We start from the raw sequence: 20,221 nt of genomic DNA on the forward strand, positions 1-20,221 counted from the left end.
TAAGGTGATGGGAGCTACCACAAGGCAACACTTGCGTAGTGAGTGTTGCCAACTGAGCAGAAATGATGCCTGGCCGGCTACCATTCAGCAATCACCAGGTAAAGATTTTTGACGGGGTCTGCTAGGCAGCAGCAATTCCATACTGAGCTGCTGTTAAGTGCACAGGAGCAGGGATCAATAAAAAAGTTGGCAACTCCACAGGTACCCTTGTGCCTATGCAGAGTTACTCAGATCCGAAGCCCCACTGAGGCTTGCTCCCAAATCATGGTGTGCACACATGAGTCTAGCCTTGGGCATTTAATAAAACAAAAACATGACACCAATTTAGCCCAGAAACTCTGAGCTTTTTCCACTCTTCCCTGCAGTCTGGAGCATAGAGAACTTTATTCCTTCTTGTCCGGTATAAATGAGGCAATTGGATGCCTTTGGGGTGGTGTGTGTGTGTGTGTGTGTGTGTGTGTGTGTGTGTCTGCGAACAATAATGTGGCTGATCATTGCCAAGGGCTTTGGAAGCCTAGAAGTCAGAAGCTGCACAGCCCACCCCCACACACATTTGGAGTGTGCACTGATCTTGCCCTGGTTCCTGGCACCCATTCAGGCTGAGGTGTCATTGGGATCTCAGATTGCAGCGAGGGGCTGGCAGGCAGCCAGGGGCAGTCTATTTAAAAGACATGCCTGCTCGGCACTATTCAGTCTCTTTAGAAACTTCTCCAGGGGAAAAGTGTTGGGAGATCTACAAAGTGGAATTCTTTTTTTTTTCTCCTTCTTTTTTTCCCCCTCCTCCCTCCTTCGTTCTCTTTCTACTGCCGACTTTGTAGAAATCCTCCAACTTTTACAGAAAACCTCTTTGTTGTTCTTAACCCAATCTAGGAAGAGGAGGATAAGGGGGGAGGAAAAAAATTGCAGCCAGTCCCATGCTAAATCTCTTCTTGACAAAGCCCAGCTCTACCTGCTTTAATGCTACTTCTCTCCAGGCGTTTTTTCATTTGCTGCAGATAATATCAGGACAGTCGAAAAGAAGCTGATTCCCTTCTCTGCTTCCTCCTCAGCCTCTCTTGCAGACGTTGCTTTTTTGAGTGAAGCCTGTGGATTATTATTATTATTTTTGTACCTCTCGGTGTGCAGCTTCACCAAAGCTCTCCTGGCTCTTCTCTTCCCCCCCCCCCCTCCTTGACTCCCCAACCCACCCTCCCCATTTCCAACCTGTTGCATGCGTAATTCTTGCAACTGCAGATTTTGACAGCCAGGTTTTGTTTTTGCATTCCGATCTTGAATCATTTCTGAGGTGGAAAAGCTCTTTTGGAATCTAAGGAAGGAGACACTTTTTTTCGTTCTTTCTTTTTGAAAAAGATTATTTTCCTATTTTTTTATATAGAAAAAAAATTTTTTGCAAAAGAAATAAAAAGAGGACAATCAATATTGCCTTGGGTGCCTGCAACGCTGCATGCCTGCCTGTGCCTTGAAGATGCTCGTGACCCAAGTTTTGCTCCTCTGCCTCTGCCTGGGGCTGTCCCAAGGGCTGGGCTCCTTTGTGCACTGTGAACTTTGCGATGAAAAAGCCCTTTCCATGTGCCCTCCCAGCCCGGTGGGCTGCGAGTTGGTGAAGGAGCCCGGCTGCGGATGCTGCATGACCTGCGCCCTGGCTGAAGGGCAGTCTTGCGGGGTGTACACCGAGCGCTGTGCCCAGGGCATGCGCTGCTTGCCGCGCCAAGGTGAGGAGAAGCCCTTGCACGCCCTGCTGCACGGCCGAGGGGTCTGCCTCAACGAGAAGAACTACAGGGAGCAAGCCAAGAACGGTGAGTCCTGCCCCTGGGCCTTGGCTCTTGAGGGGAGGGTCACGGGGCACCCCTTCATTTCGCTCCACTCTCTTGCCTCCGCACATCCCTGTCCGCCACCTGCCATGCTCTCTAAGCGCCCTCTGAACCTCTTTCCCTGCTGTCTCCTCGGATGCACCACCTATCCCATCAGGTCACCTTTCCAATCCGATTACGCCCAGGTCACCCCCACCCCACCCCGCTCACTTGCACCTCCCTTAACTTCCATGACACATAAACCTGTGCAACCTCCACAGTGCTGCCCTATGTTCCTCCCTTGCAGCGCATCTTAACCTTGCTTCACCTGTAAGTGTGTTTTCCTTCTTTACCCAACTCTCACCTGGTCACTCTTCCCCTCCCCAAGCCTGGGCTCCTTATCTCCCATTGCATAACTTTCCCCCCATCCTTATTATTACATGCCTGGTTTCTCACCCAGATGAATTTTACACCCCACCTGTTGCCTCCTTGACCATCGAGTCACACCTTTTACACTCCCACCTCCTCCTTTGGTCCCTCCACGATCCTGTCACATTTTAGTAGCAGTCTATCTTCCCTGGTTTTTATTTTTAATGCTCTGCATCTATTTGGCAAGAGCACTCAGACAGATACACCCCATTAAGTCCCGTTCAGTTCAGGCTCCATACCTTGTGAGTGCAGCCCAGTCCCATCTCTGTCCAAACTCGAGAGTGGCTTTTTTCTTGTGATGCATCTGAATGTTTTGATGGGACATAGAAAGGAGCAGGTGCAATACAGTAACAAAAAAATGCCGAAGAAAAGAATACTTTTGAACAGGGAACTTTTATATACGTTTTAGGGGGGTGAAGAAGCCAGCATTTCCTAACCCGTATTCCATTTGAGCCATTTCTTCTTTTTTGCACACCTGGATGCAAAAGAGAGCATTCTCTCTCTCGCAAAACAGCCACTGATTTGCCCCCCTCCTCTTTCCATCTTCTGCAAAAACAAACCAACCCCAAAACACACCAGGCATCTGCTTTCTGCCAGCATGCCTGTTGCATCCATACAGTGAAGATTTGCAGTTACAACTTCTCCTTCCCAACACCCCATAAATCTTCCTGCTTTTATGACAACTCCACCCCCCCCTCCCCACACACACACAGAGCCTTTTCCTTTTCCTGCTGCTGCTTGAAAGCATTTGCTGGCTTTGGGTTGTCATCTCATCCAGCGGAGTGAAAATATCCTTAAGAAAACAAAAACAAGTTTCCAAAATGTCAGGTGCTTCATTTGGAAGAGGTGAAAGACGAAGGCATTTTGCTTGGATCATTCCATAAAGTGGAACTAGTCTGTTAGGTGAGGAGGAGGAGGAGGAGGAGGAGGAGCAGATACAACTTGATTTCCTGTCTTGGAACCCAGTAAACTCTGTAACAATCCACTCACACTAAAACTATGTGGAATATCCCCATTGCACGTCATCTACAGAGTGTGTGTGTGTGTGTGTGTGTGTGTGTGTGTGTGTGTGTGTGTTTGGTCAGTAATACGAACAATATGGTTCAGTGCAAATACGACAGCCTGCAAAGCAATACACTCTGCTCTTCCTTTGGAGTTGCAACAGTGCCACTTACAGACAGATGAGACAAGCAACAGTTTGACTTTTTCATTTAGTTTGAACGTGCCTGAGCGTTTTTCTCTTTCCATCCCCCTTTCTCACCCCTCCCCCTTCTCTCACACTTTCGGATCCAGCTGTACAGCAGGTGCTCCAAAATTGTCTGTAAGAGGAACAGCCAACTTCTTAATTCTTGGGGGCCACTCTGCTCTTCAGACAGCAGTCCTGGGGCTCAAAAGTATGTAGCTTGATGCACAAATAAACCAGGGGTTGTTGGGCATTGTTATAAAGTCTCAGATAAGCCATCAGCAGCACAAAAACTCAATCAGTGTTGAATCTAAATGTGGCCTCTCCCTCTCATGCATGCAGCCATTATATAATTATTTTTGTTTCCTGGGGAGGGGGGAGGGCTAAAGTCCTTGCCATCCAGCAGTTGATCTCCTGGAGACCAGCAAGGAAGCATGATGATTGGTGGGTCGTGTCCAGTCTACACATTTATAGCAGGCCATTCCTAGTCAATATGAATGGACTACTGTTTTCAAAAACTTTTCTTAAAGTTTCTTGCAAATTTTGTCTCAGTTGCACTTTCTAACTCTAAAAATGGGTGGAATCAAAAGGAGAAGAAGAGAAAAAGGGAGAGATCTAAAAATGGCAGCTCGACTACTCCCAGTGGGTTGGCCATGAACCTATTTATTAGGCTGCTGGAGGCTTGTAGGTTAAAGGGTGACAGTTTTTGAGGACTTTGGGGTCAGAAGGTGGACACTGATCAGAAACAGACCTTTATTAGTTCTCAGTAAAATCAGTGCTATTTTTCTGGAAAAAGAGGTGCCAGAACTCACTATGAACACCTCCCTTGTTCTCTAATAATGGCAATGGCACTTACCTGAGAGGTGCCAGAACTGAGTTCTGGTGAGTTCTGGCTGGGGGGAAAAAGCCCTAATTATCAGGAACTGTTGGCATGACTGCTAAACTGTATTTTTGCCATTAAGTTAAAAGTTTCAGACATGGTGGATGCTGTGGATCCTAGGTGTGTGTCTTACTGCGGAAGTGTTGCTCTAGCACTCTGATGGGGCTGCAATGACATTTCCTTGCTGTCCACCTCATTCCTGTTTCCAAAACCTGCCAGTGAATTTCAAGGAGCCTCGTTTTGCTCCTTAGTTAAACTTTAATCCAATAATGTAAAAAGCAGCCGTTGAAAATAATACCAAAGTCACCTTTTTCTGAAGATGGGCATGTGCTAGGAACAGATGACTTGCAGGCATAACTTTGTGCCTGCAGGAGCTTCTCATATATATATATATATATATATATATATATATATATATATATATGAATTTCTGAGGGCAAGGCATAGGGAAAATAAAAGCTCTTGGCACCAGAACAGTAGAGTGTGAGAACGGAGAAGTATATTTTCATAGGCATGTTTCTAAGCAACTGGTGAAAAGGAAAAATGAAGTTTGACTTGAACTTGAAGGCTTCTGCCAGGTTGGCCAGAAATCCAAGGAGCAATCGCTTAGGAAGCCAGTCCCAGCAATGACCAAAATTGGCCCAGAGCTGGAAACTGAAGAGAGCAGGGGGAAGTCAGGCCTGTATACAATAAATTAAGCACTGGTGTGGAGAGATGGTTGATTCTTCCCTGTTCTTAAATCTTCTTCTGCCCTTATTGGTTTTAAAGTAGGGTTTCCTCTCTCTCTCTCCCCTGACTGTTTCCTCTTCTAGATGGGCTACAATCATCTAATAGACATCCTTTTGGAAACAAGGGCTAATCACTATACCTCTGCTTGTCCTTGCCCACTGATAAAATTGCATGACTGGCAAGTCAGGTAGAGTGAAGCAGTGGTCAAGCCCACTGAAAGTGCCTGCTCATTCTAATTGGCACTGCATGCCACGGGATGGTGTTGTTAATTACCGACACACCTGGTCCAGGGTACTGCAGCATCCTGTGCCCAAGGCAAGTTGACCACTTACATCCTGAGTGCCCACACTGAACCGCATGCTCAACTTCTGCCAGCCATTAAATAGCGACCCTACCTGAAGCTGCTTTCCACTATGATGCTTTTATTTATTTAGTTAGCTATTTGGTTTTAGGTAAGCCATTTCCCAGCTACCTTTCTGATCATTTGGTTATATGCTTATGCTTCCATCATCTATAAGCATCCAGTCATAGGAGCAGTCATAGGGAGCTCCCATATGCCAGGTCAGACCTTTGGTCTATCTAGTTCTGTATTGTCTATACATCTATACTGACTGGCTGTGACTCTCTAAGATTTCAGATGGAGGTCTCTCTCAGCCCTACTTGGAGATGTGAACCTTCCTGCATACAAAGCAGATGCTCTGAGCTATGGCCTTTCCCCCCAAAGTAGGTAGGTAGGCGCTGGCAGACAGCAGAATGAGGCTGGTGGGGCAGAGTCCTTCCAGAAAATCATGCAGCAGAAAGATCATAGGGCCCGTTCTTCCTGGGACCAAACCAAATTGGAATGCTGGAAGGGGGTGTTCATATAATTGAATACTTATCCATGTTCTGTTTTGTTTCAAAGGCCTTTCCTGCATGCAGAACATTGGCAGATCAGGAAGAAGACTGAGTTATACACCTTCTTCCTGATATGCTAGCCTTTGTGGTTCTTCTTTTAAGGTGGGAGAGCATTCGATCATTTGATTCCCCTACCTGTGTTTTGAATGGTACACTAACCTGTTGGAAGTTCTTGAGAAGGGCATCCAGTCATCTCATTCCCTGCCCGCTTTTTGAAGTAGTATAATTCCCACCGAGCTTCCTTGTGTCATTCCAATGAACACAGTTGCTAACCTCAGACACCAGCCACACCCTCACAGCCCTACCTGAGTAATGAAGGCTTGCAGAGCAATATCCAGCTGCCACAGAAGCATCCCCTGGTGGCCACATGCAGAAACAACAGCGGCATTGTAGAAAATAACGACTAACAGAAAGATGGGTTGTGTGATAACAATTATATCGTTGGTCTGATTTCCTAAGGAACCAAGCAACAGGAACAAAATGGCCAAGGGATTTTCCATTTTTATTTCTCAATTAAAGTTAATGTTTTTGAGAATAGAATGCCAGCAGATATGCTTCTTGGTCACTGAGAAAATATGGTAGTCGCTTGGGGTGAACAGGCTCCTGGATATTTGTATGCCTAGTTCAGAAACCTACAGCCAACCAACATGAATTCATTTTCTCAAAGAGGCCAATGAAATCACCTACAAAGAGAAAATGAGGAGTGTTGTTTATAATTCATGCCAGTATCACACATATATTCCTAGGATCAGTATACCCTTCATATACAGATGAGTGGTCATATTCCTAGCAAATATTTGAATCATAGGATTGTAGAGTTGGAAGGGACCCCAGGGGACATCTAGTCCAACCCCCTGCAATGTAGGAATCTCCACTACAGCATCCTGGACAGATGGCCATCCAACCTCTGCTTAAAAGCTTCCTAGGAAGAAGAGTCCACAACCTCCCAAGGGAGACTTTGGCCCTGTGACTGACTTGCAGGGGAATTGATGCAACAGTGAAGAAATAAAATGGCAATCATATTTAATATGGCTGTTCCGGATTTATCCATTTTTATTTTAGAAATGCAACCACTTTTTTCCACCACTTTTTTCCCTCACCACATCACACAGGCGTTTTTATTTTTCTGAGAGAAGGCAATTAGCAGCCCACTCTTTCCTAGGCATGTTTCTCCACCAGAAGACCCACTGCGGGCTCCTTTCGCACATTACATTTCCCCCACTTTTTTATTAATTGCTGTTTAATGCAACACAAAAGTGGCACTCATTCACTTATAATTTTCCAGACAATTTGCACATTACATTTTTCATATGTGCATGCACATCAAAAGAGAAGGGACTGTGGCTCTGGGCCTGAGTACATCCTTGGCATGTAGAAGGTCACGTGGTCAGTTAATTCTCTCCCTGCATCTTCACCCAAAGAAAGTTGTCAGGCAGCACAGGGTTGGAAAGGGGCCTGCCTGTATCCTTGGAGAGGTCACTCTAGCCTCAGAATAGACCGTGCAGAGTTAGAGGGATCTGACTCAGTCTTTGCTCAAGACTCCACGCCACATCTTCTGACTTCATGTATTTGGTGCCTGCGATGTGTGAAGCATCCCAGAGAGGAATAGGACTCATGATTTGAAAAGCACGCAAGGGATTGCAGAGTTCAGGGGGCCCCAATTTGCTACCCAGATCCCCAAACCTGCTGGAAGGTGACACATTTCCTAGAACCCAAATGAAAGAAGTACTTCTTCACACAGTGCATAGTAAAACTATGACATTTGCCCCCACAAGAGTAGTGATGGTCGCCAACTTGGATGGCTTTAAAAGAGGATTAGACAAATCCATGGGACTGGTTTCAACTACCTGATTCCATTAGTGGAAGCAGGATGCTGGACCAGGTGATCTTTTGGCCGGATCCAGCCCGGCATGCCCTCCAACATTTCTCTGATGAAAATAGGGACATCCTAAGGAAAAGAGGGACATTCCAGGATCAAATCAGAAACCGGGATGACTTGTAAATCCAGAACTGTCCCTGGAAAATAGGGACACGTGGAGGGTCTGGCAGGGGTCTTCTAATGTTCTTATGTTGCTCTTCTAATGTTGCTCCAAAGTTCTCTGTTCTTCCCTTCCCTCATGCCCGTTTAAAAAAATCTGTGCTGAAGTAATGAGGAATGAGTTGATAAACTACTGATAGGCTTTCTTATGAAACCATGAGCCAATGACAGCTGTTACTAGGGAGGAGGAGAGAGTCTCGGAGGCTGGATTTTTTTTAAAAAAAAAAGTTTTTGCTGTATCAGCTTTCACAAGACAGGAGAGAAGCGTCGACTTGAGCTTAAGTTTCCTGCGGCTAGTAGTAGATTTAATATTTTATCATTCCTTTGACATGCTTTCCCTTGCACTCCCCACTCAAATGAGTTTAACATGGGGCTGGGTATATAACAGACACACAACAGCTGCAGCAGGGTGTCTGGGATATAAGAGGGGGGCAGGTGCACAGCTAGGAATGGAGGAGGGAGGCCCTGGGTGAACTGGGGTTAGGGGGGTGAGGGTTGGGGCAAGGGTCATGGGAGCAGCCAGCTGTGTGTGCCTTTGACAATTGCCAGGATGCGCTGTCCATCCCAGGGTGTAACTGGCAACCCTTAGTGAACTGTTCTCTCCCTCTTTTCCTTTCCCTGCATGAAGCCAAGACAACATCAAAAAACACCTCCAGACGTTAAAGCCAAGGCTAGTAGCAACAGGTCTGTGGCTCACTCAGAAACTGGAAAAACGCCATTCTTTTTTCTTGCCCCCCCCCCCCAATCTACAGGGATAGGGGGAAAGGGTGGGGGGAGAGCAAAATGTTTAAACTGTCAGGTCCAAGCAAGAAAGCTGAGTTTCTGTGAACTTTGGGGAAGAAGGCAGACTGCTCCAGAGGGAAAAGGTGGCATGTGGATTTTGAAGTGGTAATGGGTTTAACGAAGAGAAGCAAGTCAAACTCCAGAGAAACTCAGGTTTGCAAAAGGGTGTGTGTGAAAAAGAGGAGTACAGGAAGCTTCCTTTATGAAGTCAGTTTACCTTTTCATCTAACCTGGCTTTATCTCCTCTGGCTGGCTTTGATTGGTGTTGAGCAGAGGACTTTTACATCACCTTCTGTCTGATCCTTTTTCTCTTGAGAAGCCAGGGTTTGGACCTGGGATCTTCCTGATTGTCTCTACCACTGAGCCATGGCCCCCTCCTGAGAGGAAGGATCTGTACAATGGAGGCAGAATTTTATCCACAAAGCTGATCAGTCAAAATTAGCTGATTCATGTGTTGGATTTTACATACACAAAGCTGTGTTCTAACACCACACCCCCACAGGAACACTGAGGGACATTGGAGGCAGGATAGGTGCACCGAATGAGCAGAGGTGACAGGCATGTCACCTTGCTCCCTTCCATATAATATAGGCCAGTATTATCAGACCTGGCCCCATACATGTATAGTGTTTACTGAATTGAAGCTGAGTATCATTTGTCCATGTGCTTTATGTTTGATGCTCCCCCATCATTTGTATGATGACGTGTCCCAATTGTCCACATATGATAACATGCTTAAAAGGCAGTGCCATCAAAAAAGGAGACCATAGGCTGGAAGGGACACCAAGCATCATCCAGACTGACCCCCCACCCCCGCAAAACCCACAACAATATAGAATCATAGAATTGTAGAGTTGGAAGAGACCATGAGGGTCATCTGGTCCAACCCCTCACATTTGTGCAATGTGGAACCCACGACCCTGAGATGAAGAGTCTCATGCTCTACTGACTGAGCTATCCTTTGGTCTGCATATGATTTGATCCACTACAGCATTGCAGGATTTTGACACAATTTATGAAAGGCAGTCCTAGCAATTACCATTTACTCTGGCTTCAGTGCACTCCCACTGCTAACTTTTGTGTCCATTTGCACCGGTTACCCACAATGCAGAGCTACCCTGTAGTAGGTGGGGGTTTTTTTCCTTTGAGAAACACCACTGTTTGGTGCACTTCCCCTTGAACCACCATAAGCCACATTCACTTCAGAGTTAAGTGGAGGTGTGTACATTTGAGACAGCCATTGCACATGTGCAGATGACAGTTTCATGAACAGGAGGTGCTGGGGTAGCAGGGGCAGGGAAGCCAAGCAGGTAATGCCCATCAGGTGAAGCTATCCTCTCTGTTGTGTACAACAACATGCAAATGGAACTTAAAATGCAGCAGGGGAGGAAACAACCTCATTGTGTTTTAAACCCCCAAAGTGTATATAGCCTTGGAAAGCATTCCTTGACTGCAGCAATAGGTTGCTTAGTAAGTACATAGGGATGTTGGCATTCCTCTTGACCCTCTCATTTGTTGCCTTCCAAAGAAGCAGAGCAGCAGAACATGAGCAGCTTTCTTTTCAAGCAAAGTTTGGGGATTTTGGCAGCATCCTCCTGGCCATGCTTAGCTTATCCAGAAGTAAGCCCTATTGAGGCCTGCTCTGTACATGTGGCAAAATGGGGTGGCAGAATACTGAAGAGACAGAATGGACATTACCACTTCAGGCTACAAGGAAAGTACATCACTTTAGAATGCTCTTGCATTCCATTCTGAGTAAAATTGTGACATAGCCAAGAAAAAGTTACAGTACTTTCTGGAATGCTCCTCACTCTGCTACTTTTCCAGTTTTTCAAACCTGTGACACCAACCCTTCTGCAGTCTGGAGCGATACAGGGGTGAGGGACCTTTTTTCAGCCATGCATGGCTGGTGGACAGTGACTTGAACTGTGCTTTTCATAGGGATCACCTGCACAATCAAGTTCTCCATGGGGAACTCAGTTGCATGGCCAACTCAGCCACACTTTCACCTGCCCTGTTGCATACATAATCAGGTGTGGAGCAGGTGATCTTGGCCTCACAGGCCAAATTGGGACTTGTGGTGAAACACATTTGGCAATTCCCCACCCTTGTTGAGTGACGTCAGAACTCTGCCTCCTCCTTGCCGCATGAGTAGCAGATCTGGATTCAACAAGACTTAGTTCCTAGTAAGAGGGTTTAGGATTACAGCCCAATCCTGTGCAGGCTCAGTTAAAATTAAATACCCATTGATTTCAATAGAGCATGCTACCAAGGACGTGTGCTAAGGCTGTAGCCTTAAACCAGGCTTCCTCAACCTCGACCCTCCAGATGTTTTGAGACTACAGTTCCCTTCATCCCTGACCACTGTTCCTGCTAGCTAGGGATCATGGGAGTTGTAGGCCAAAAACATCTGGAGGCCCGAGATTGAGGAAGCCTGCCTTAAACATATGTTTCCTTTTCTTCAAGTGGAAGCTGCTAAGGAATCACTAAAGAGAGATGCAAACTTCTACCCCCACTTTGTTTGCACCTTCTGTGTTTTTAATACCAGTATGACTTGGACATATTGGTCAATGATGAGGCTCATCCCCAAGCTCAACTTCCATCCTCCTTTGTTCCTTGACTGTTGATGTTTTAAATAAGGACCATATAACACTTAAAGAGGTTTATATATGCAGTGCGTACATGCCCACAAAGAGGGTCTAACAGTTGTTACATACGGATTCACAGCATTAATGTTTACTGTTAACTGAAGACCACCAACACTGAGAAGTTGACCTATATAAGGAATCCCTCCCACTCAGATGGGTGTGTGCATGTATGCTGATCGGAATATCCTAGGAATTGCCTTTCCTTAATTTCATTGTACACAGGTTGTACATTGACAATAAAGGTATTATTATTAGCCCATCCTCTGCCTGCAAAATCCACCTGCATGGTCTCTACTAAACTTAATCATTGTAATCCAAGCATATTTAGCATTTCCACTGTTTGCAAGCCTTTGAATCATCCTAGGCTGTATTTTTCTGCATTATTATTGTTCTGGGTGGGGTTGATCTGATAGTTAGGAATGGCTGCTGGGGGTCCTGGCTTAGTGCAGAACCTAGAAGAATAGTTGGCCATCATCAGAGGTTTCCCAGTCCCATAGTTTCATGATTGCTGCTATCATTTCTGTGATTCTGTCATTCTGCCTGAACAAACTGAGATTCACAATTTCTCTTTGCAGAAGTTGTGATTAGCAAAACTTTAAAAAAAAAAAAGAAACAAAGAAAAGAAAAAAGAAAAAAGCTAGGTGAGGTTCCCTGAAACCCAGCAGTGTCCGTGCAGCAGTGAACCTGATCAGCTTTGCAAACATAGCAGTGATAGCTCTGGAAGAAGAGTTCACATCAAGAGTTTCGGTGACCAGGTTCCTTGCCAACTCTTGAAGCAGCTCCTGTTGCTCTCCCTTTAAAAACAGTCTTATCTACAGCAATTAGCAGCTGATAATGCTTGACTCCATGCTCTGAAAAGCCTCACTGCTGATTCCTACAGATCAAACCTCTGCCAGAAGAGCAGGCCAGGCTGTTTGGTTTTCTGGATAGTTATTGAAGGTGGCATAAAGAGGCAGAGGTGTCATGTTCAGCCAGCAAAGGCAGACCTAGAAGATGTCTAATGCTCTTCCATTGCAAAAAATATAAAAAATGTGAGGGTCCCCACCTGCCTTAGGGGCCTTCTGGGTCAAATCTAGACCTTTGAGGGGTACTCTTTGGCCTCATGGTTACCAACACTGGACAACAGATAATCATACCAGAGCTGTTCTATATGGCCAATGGACTGAATAGCAGGCTCTTAGGGTGGGCAGGCTTGCTGCTCCCCGCCCCCTCACCAATTTCCTTGCTGGCAGCAGCCTTCTTCCAAAATTAATTGCTGATCAAAGTGATATGGCCTTGAAGACAAAAGGAAGAAATTGAGTAATTTCTCATTTTTCAATTTCCTCTCCTAACCTGTCAGAATATCACCTTGTTCACTTGCCAGAGAGAGAGAGAGAAAGTCTGGCAATTACTCCAGTGCTCTGACAGATGATAAAAGGACCCCTACCCCCATGAGCTGTGTTCCCATGTATTGCCCTTCCACTACATCACTGGGGGCGGCAGGAGGTGGAACTCTGGGAATTTTGAGCCTGGCTTTTGATCTGCATGTGGTTCCTGCTTTTGAGAGGAGGGAGCCAGGTGTCAGCACCACTGACAGCACTACTCATCAGCTGTGCAGTGAAGGTGGCTCTTTTTCTGACTCCTGAGCATAAGCAAATTGTACTGCAGTTGTACTGGTACTTCTTTGCACAGTACACTGTGTTATGGAATGACAGCACAAATGACCATAGGAAGAAGGGAAATTAAGATTCCATTTCCTTTGCAGGGCACTTTATGTATGGGGAAAGAAATAGCTTCCTTCTGCACAATATCCCTGGAAGGAAAGTGGAAATGTGCATTTCACAAATATATTTTATTGCATTGCATGGCATTTCTATCCCACCTTTTCTTCCATGGAACTCAAGGTGGTGTACATGGTTTTCCTTTCCCCATGGTATCCTCACTACAACCCTGTGAGGTAGGTTAGGCTAAGAGAGAGTGTCTGGCCCATGGTCACTGACTCTCCCAATGTGGAGAGCAGGGGCAGATCAGCTCTTGGCTTTTAAAGTAACTCTGCCACCACTCCAAAAGAAAACATCACCAGCAACCTTGTCTCATATTTTTTTAATTTAGAAAGGGCAATGTTGATGCGATAAATAAGTGGGAGCAGCTGGAGAGAAGCCGATTTTTAGAGCATGACTTGGATCGTCTGGGTGGGAAGTTAATCAGGAGTTATGGGTAAAATTCATGGAACTGAACTGAGTGGGGAGCAGATGAATTCAAAAAATTATTTGGGGTAATTTGAAGAAGAAACTGATTGGCTTGCCTTCTGGGAAATGTAAATTTGAGTCGTTTTAAATTTGCACTTCTGCATCTAAATTAGCATATGTAAATTTGTGCGTTTCAACAGCGCCCCCTGTTGTAAAATATTTAAGTACACTAGGTTGCAAGGGAGTCATATTAATTGTTAGGATTAGAAGTGAATAAAAGCCAAGCAGCTCACACAGGCATTAGAAGAACAGAATGCAAGAAAATGTTGCACTATGAAACGCCAGCCAACCTTGCCTGCTTTGAGGGTATTCCATCCTGTTTTCCCCCTTCCCCTCACCCTGTTTGCTTGTATTCCCCCCCCCCCCCAACAGCACTCAGGACTCCTCGTTGTGCTGTTTTGGGGTCCCTCGCAATAATTTTCCCCCTAAAATTGTTTTCCTCCCTTTGCTCTTGTATAAACCTTGGGGTTCCCCTAAGCCAAATGTGGGGAACCTTTGGCCCTCAGGATGCATGGCCCATTGGCCATGCTTGCTGGTGCTGATGGGAGTTGCAGTTCGTCAAAAGGGTTCCCAACTGCTGCCAGACCTAAGCCTTCCCTTTTGTGCCTAATGGTGTTGTTCTGGATACATACCAGATCAACAATCAGAGAAGGCATTCACTATTGGTATAGTTAGGATCTGCCCACCAACATACTGCAGAAGTTCACTCTCCAAGGCTCCCCAATTTGCATCTAGGTCCTCCAGTTTGTGTATGCAAGCTGTAGGTGTTTGCATGTGCAAATAAGTACCACCCTAGACTTTCCAAAGGATGCAGGTGTCAGTGGTTGGCTTGAGAATTTAACCCATTAGGAACTGGACTCCATTAGACAATCCCTCCCATCTACCCACTGTGTGTTCTATTTTGATTCTTTCTTTTCCTTCAGTTATATCTTGCAGCCTAGTGTGGTGTTCCCAAGGGGTCACCCATCCAAGCACTGACTTTAGCAAGATTCAGTACCATGTCCCTGCAAACCATCTCCCCACCCATAATAGCAGCTACAGGGGGGAAGGATTAGACAGGATTAGACAGGATCACAACAGAATGGGAGGGAAATTAACCCCCTTTCCCCCTTGTGCCATTTTGCTGATTAAAATCCCACCCCTCCAAGCTGCTGTTTACACTAGGAGGGAGGGACTGCTTCCAGGTGTCACTTGGGCACCAATAAATTTTCCTCTGTAGGCTAAACACTAACTTTGGCATCAAGTGTGGGCAGGATTAGACTGCCCTTCTCCAGCACCAGTTAAGGGGCCCTAGAGCACAGTATGTGTGGGGTGTTTTAAAGGAGACTCTGAACATAGATCTCCCACATCATGTCTAGCTTGGTCCTGCATGAGTGTGGTCTTGGTCAGTCCCCCGGATGGGAAGCAATTGTGAGTGAGCTATAAGTACGATCAGTTAAAAATCCATCGAAAAACATGGAAATCCAATGGTGCCTGTTTCCCGGCTGCCGTGTGAACTGTTCAAGATGCAGAACCTTCATCTGTGAGTGGGAATAATGCTGGCAACATGGCCCTTACAATTTGTGAGGACTCTTTTTGTGAGTTCTCCTCCTGGAGGAAGAAGGGAGGCTTCTGCAGAATGTGGCACCTGGTTGTGAACCCTGCCAGGGCAAATTATTCAACAGCACTTTGTGGCTTTGTCGGACCAGTCTATCCAGAGGTGGAGAGAAGGGTGGGGTTAGGGAAGAATTTGGAAAAGGGTGGGTGGGAAACAGGGTCCAGGAAAAACAATTTATTTGTTTGGCAAGCTTCTGAAAATGCTCTGAAGAATCCAGAGTTTCTGTTCCCTTACATTTTTCTAATTGCAAACACAAGCCAAAGGAGTTGATGTTGGGAGGTGCCGCAACTGCTTGTTTCTAATGAGTAATTTCTAGGCTGTGGACCAGTTACATACTTAAAGCAGATTTAGATGCTGTTTTCTCTTATTTATTTGTGCTCAAAAATACTACAATGTGAACACACACACACACAAGTTCAATTCACCACTCTCAAGGGACATCACTTGAGCTACTCTTTACTTAAGTTTACACTACTGTAAGCCTCCTCTAGTTCCTGGCAATGGTGCTCAGAGCAAAAGTAATATGAAGCACATAATTCTGGGACACGTGCAGACATCCAGTTGAACTGAGCATCTTGGTAACAGCAATTACCATCATTCCTGGCCATTGGCTGGGGCTGGTGGGAGTTGAAGTCCAATGTGTAGTGTGTGTGTGTGTGTGTGTGTGTGTGTGTGTGTGTGTGTGTATGTTTGTGTAGGTGTAGGGCTCACCTACAGAACTGATTAATGCTGCTTGGCTGGAGGGCTCCCAAGGTTGAATGAGCTTAAAACAGGGTCAGAGTTCAAAAATTTTACCAAAGTTACCCAAGGGGAAACATCCATAATAGATAGTGTTTTTTTCTGTGTGTGCTCACTTGTCCTAACTAACACACATACACCTCGGTAGGCAATTCTTACCATATACACCATAGAAAGGAGCCTTGCTGTTAGAGTGACCAGATGGCTCTGGCAAATCCAACCAATATTTTTAATTAATTGCCCCTGATCCATTGATAGGTTAATTGTGCTGATTAATCAAAGTAATGCTTTTAGACCTGGCAATTTCTGATTGATGGATGGCTTGGAAACCTGTCTGGCTCCCCCTCTGCCACCCCACCCACCTCCCTCCCCCTCCCCCAGCCAATCGAGGCAATTCTTCAGCTTTCAGTTGGGTAAAGGAGAAGGAAATAATGATTCTGCTATTCCTTTGAGACCAGGCCACGCTTTCTAAGGAGCTTACTGTTTCAAGTACCCACCTATCCATCACTCAACTCCCCCACCCCCCACCCCTTTCCAGTGTTATGCCTTTCAGGGATCTTGTTGAAATCCCCCCTTTCAGCCAAAACACAAGGACAGAAATACATTGTGTAAACAAACAGAGCAAATAACATTGTGAATGGGTTTCCCTAAGTCACCAGGTGTTTGTCCTCCAAGCAGCTGCCCTGGGGGACCAATCCTGCTGAGCACTGAGAAGCAATGTTAAGAAGTGGGGGGGGGGCATTGAGGGAGCTCAGAAACCTTGTGTGATTGAGATGTTGTTATGTTGGATCCTGGGCTGCCTTGTTTGATTTGTTTTAGCTGTAGGGTTGTTGATGGAGACAGCCAGTCTGTGTTTGCCATTGAAGGTAGCAAAGCAACCCAGGTGGAGGTTATCAAGGGAGCTGCTAATGTGGGGGTGGGCACTGGTTTAAAAGAGCCTTTTCTGCTTGCGATGGGAGGTTTCTTATAAAAACAGCTGAAATGGATGTCACGTTTTACATCCTCCCCATTTTCAAATCCAACATATCTATTTCAGAAATAATGTTGCAAGAGTACAAGCCTCAACTTTTGGTGCAACAGTGTAATCCCACATGCACACCATATATTTAAAGTGCTAGTATGTGACTTTAAACAGCAACGGCTTCCCCCAAATAATTCTGGAAGCTGTAGCCTGCTAAGAGTGCTGAGAGTTATTAGGAGACCCTGATTCCCTGCAAAGAGTTCCAGTTCTCAGGGTGCTTTAACAATCAATCCCTCTTCACAGAGAACTCTGGAAATTGTAACTCTGTGAGGAGAATAGGGGCCTCCTCTCAGCACCCTTAACCAACTGCAAACTAGAACTCTTTGGGAGAGAGAAAACATGACTGTCTATTGTGGTATCATAGTGCTTTGAATGCATGGTATGAATATGGTCTAAGTCTAGGACAGCCTTCTCCAACCTACTGACCCAACCACAGATATTCTGGACAACAACTGCCATCAGCCCCAGCCAGCATGGGTACTTGCCAAGGATGATGGGAAGTGCAATTCAAAAAACATTTGGAAGGCACTTGGTTGGAGAAGACTGACTGACCAGTTTGTCTCAGAAGTGAGGCCTATAGAGTCCAATGCAGGGCCGACCTACAAGGTGGGCTGAATCAGCCACCTCAGACGGCAGAACCACAACAGGCAGCACCCCGCCCACTCCACGTCCTCCACTAGTGGAGAAGCAACAGTAGCAACAACTTCCGACAAGATCTTGCTGCAATCTCATGTGTTCCCTAAGATCTTACAACAGCTCCACAAGGTCTCACTGAACCTTCTGCCTTTGACATTTCTTCACAGGTGCTGCCACACGACCCTGTGACCCTTAAGGTGTTGTTGAACTCCAACTCCCATCAGCCCCAGCCATCACGGTCAATAGTCAAGAATGATGGGGGCTGGAGTCCCACAACATCTGGAGGGCCACAGGTTCCCCATCCCTGTACTGAGGTGAAGGGACCAATGGTCTAACTTGATATAGGGCAGCTGCCTATGTTTCTATGTTTGATGTATCACAGTATTTTAATATTCTTTTGGAAGCCACCCAGAGTGGGCGGGGTATAAATAAATTATTATTATTATTATTATTATTATTATTATTATTATTATTATTATTTCTGGGCAGTGGTGCAGATTGGACCCAAAAGGATGGAGCAAGCAAATGGCCTGTAGTGTCTGTGGCAAGGGAGAGAGGCTCAGTAAGGGTATCTTGCCTGAGGACACACACACACATACACTGCCATCACCAAATAAAAATATGGAGCCAGTATTGTTGAAGTATAATCTGTAGCATGAGACACTGGAGGAAAAGCAATCAATATGCAAGTGAGCAATCCTGTTTCATGGGCTGAGTGCTTGCCCACCTATTTAGCGGATGGTTGGCATCGCTTGGTTTGTCACCATTGACTTGAGAGTGATAGACCCATAACATTCATAACACATGGTGCAACTTTATGGCTGTAAGATTCTGCTGTATCATCTACTGCTGGCAATTAAAATACTACCTTGTACAGCAAGCCAAGAGCAAACTTTGCAGAGGGACGGGAGTTGTGGTGAGGTCAAAAGGGAATCACAGTTGTTGGCACCCTTCACTTGCCAGAGAGTATCTGTTGTTTGCTGAGTGCTTTGTCAGCTAAATTGTACTTCACATTTTTACTTCATTTTGGAATGTGGTGTGTGTGTGGAGTGAGAGCTATGTATTATTGCTTCAGGCATGGAAAAATGTACTTTTTCTGGTGCTGTGAGGAGTGTGTGTCTGTGTGTGTGTGTGTGTGTGTGTGTGTGTGTGTGTGTGTGTGTAATCTCCCCAAGCTTTCTACAAAGTATTCAAGGCATCTAACAAGGACAAAATTAAAATAACATGATATATGTACATATATATATATATATGTATATTATGTATATAAAGTACAGCAATAATGCAAATCCATAATGCGGCAGAATTAATCAAATCAAAACAAACAAAACAAAATCCTGAAAAAGCAGTGGTGGAGATAAGCTACATTTCTGCTTGTCACACAGCTGTCAGGAGTCACCGGGGCTCTGCCAAATGAGAGAGAGAGAAGTTGGCAACCCTACACTTCACATACTGCATTCTTCACAACACGCCAGAGTGACTCAGCATAAACCAAGCAGATTCTTCAGAGCCTAAGTGGTCCCGTTAGAATGTCAGGAACGCTTTTGGTACTCAATATAGCACAGCACAGGCAGTGAAGTGCATTGTGGGATTTGTTTGGCTGGCTTTGAATTATTATAAAGTGGGTCACCGCTTCCCCAAGCTCACATCCCAGCAGAATCTGTGTCTTTAACAGTTGTATTACGGTCAAAGTTCAACAGGTATATCTTTTTCCCATGTAGGGGATCTACACTTGTTGAATTTCTGCTTTTCAGACAGCTGTTAAAGGCACAAGACTTCTGACTAGAAAATGGGGAGGGGTGAGGTGAACCTGAGTTGTGTCAGTTACTTGATTGGTGCCATAATGTCTTCAAAATTTGCTATGCAATGGGTCTATCACATTGTCCGGTAGTGGCCACTAAAACCTCACAAAACACAGTATGAGGAAGTGGGTCTCATAGGTTTTTATAAAGTCAAGATGAGAAGATCAAAATCATGAGGTAAACTAGGAGAAATAGGCTAACTTGGTGCTCAAATTATAGATGGCTAGTGGGGCTGGCTATGCCCTTTTGGGGTCTTTTTATAATGGCTCCTACAGCTGCTGTTTTCAAGGATCGCAGAAGTAGCATGGTTTGGCTAAAATGGGGAGGGGTGTCAGAGGGTGGGGCTTGTAGATAAACCTACAAGCTTGTAGATAACCTATAAAGAGTTAATAGGTTAAGTCTTTATATAGCTTTACATTATGGAAAAGTGAGGAACCTCTGGCCCTCCAGATGTGGATGGATTAAAACTTCCATCATTTGGTGCTGATGAGCATTGAGAGTCCAGCAATATCTGGCCATTGCAGATAATTGCATTACAGTGCTACCTAGATTTAATAGCACTATCTATTCTGGAAGTGGGAGCAAAGTTTGAGAGTTCCAGATGAACTTTGCTTGGATTCTCTCCAATCCTATCCTGTGTGCAGTTGTTATTACAAGACAGTTTATTATCTTTCAGTGTACATGGAAGCAATGCTTTCCTTGATTGAGATTTGCGGTTCTTGACTTACTTACTTTTTAAAAATCTTCTACACGAGTATGATTTTGCATTGCTTTCCATTTTTAAGGATTTTTTTTAATGGGTTGGAGTTTAAGAACAGATGACTA

General features: G+C 45.2%; 1 protein-coding gene across 1 annotated transcript in view; it reads left to right on the top strand.

Annotated features, from left to right (window-relative positions):
• Positions 1-612: 612 nt before the first annotated feature.
• The window catches only part of IGFBP5 (insulin like growth factor binding protein 5), a 43,160-nt gene continuing 23,551 nt past the window's right edge, over positions 613-20,221 (top strand). The window contains exon 1 of the mRNA XM_028742474.2: positions 613-1,796. Within this exon, the coding sequence (XP_028598307.1) occupies positions 1,445-1,796 (352 nt within the window). The 5' untranslated portion in view covers positions 613-1,444. The remainder of the gene's footprint in view (positions 1,797-20,221) is intronic.

The sequence above is a fragment of the Podarcis muralis genome, chromosome 1, assembly GCF_964188315.1.
Source record: "Podarcis muralis chromosome 1, rPodMur119.hap1.1, whole genome shotgun sequence".
Taxonomy (NCBI): domain Eukaryota; kingdom Metazoa; phylum Chordata; class Lepidosauria; order Squamata; family Lacertidae; genus Podarcis; species Podarcis muralis.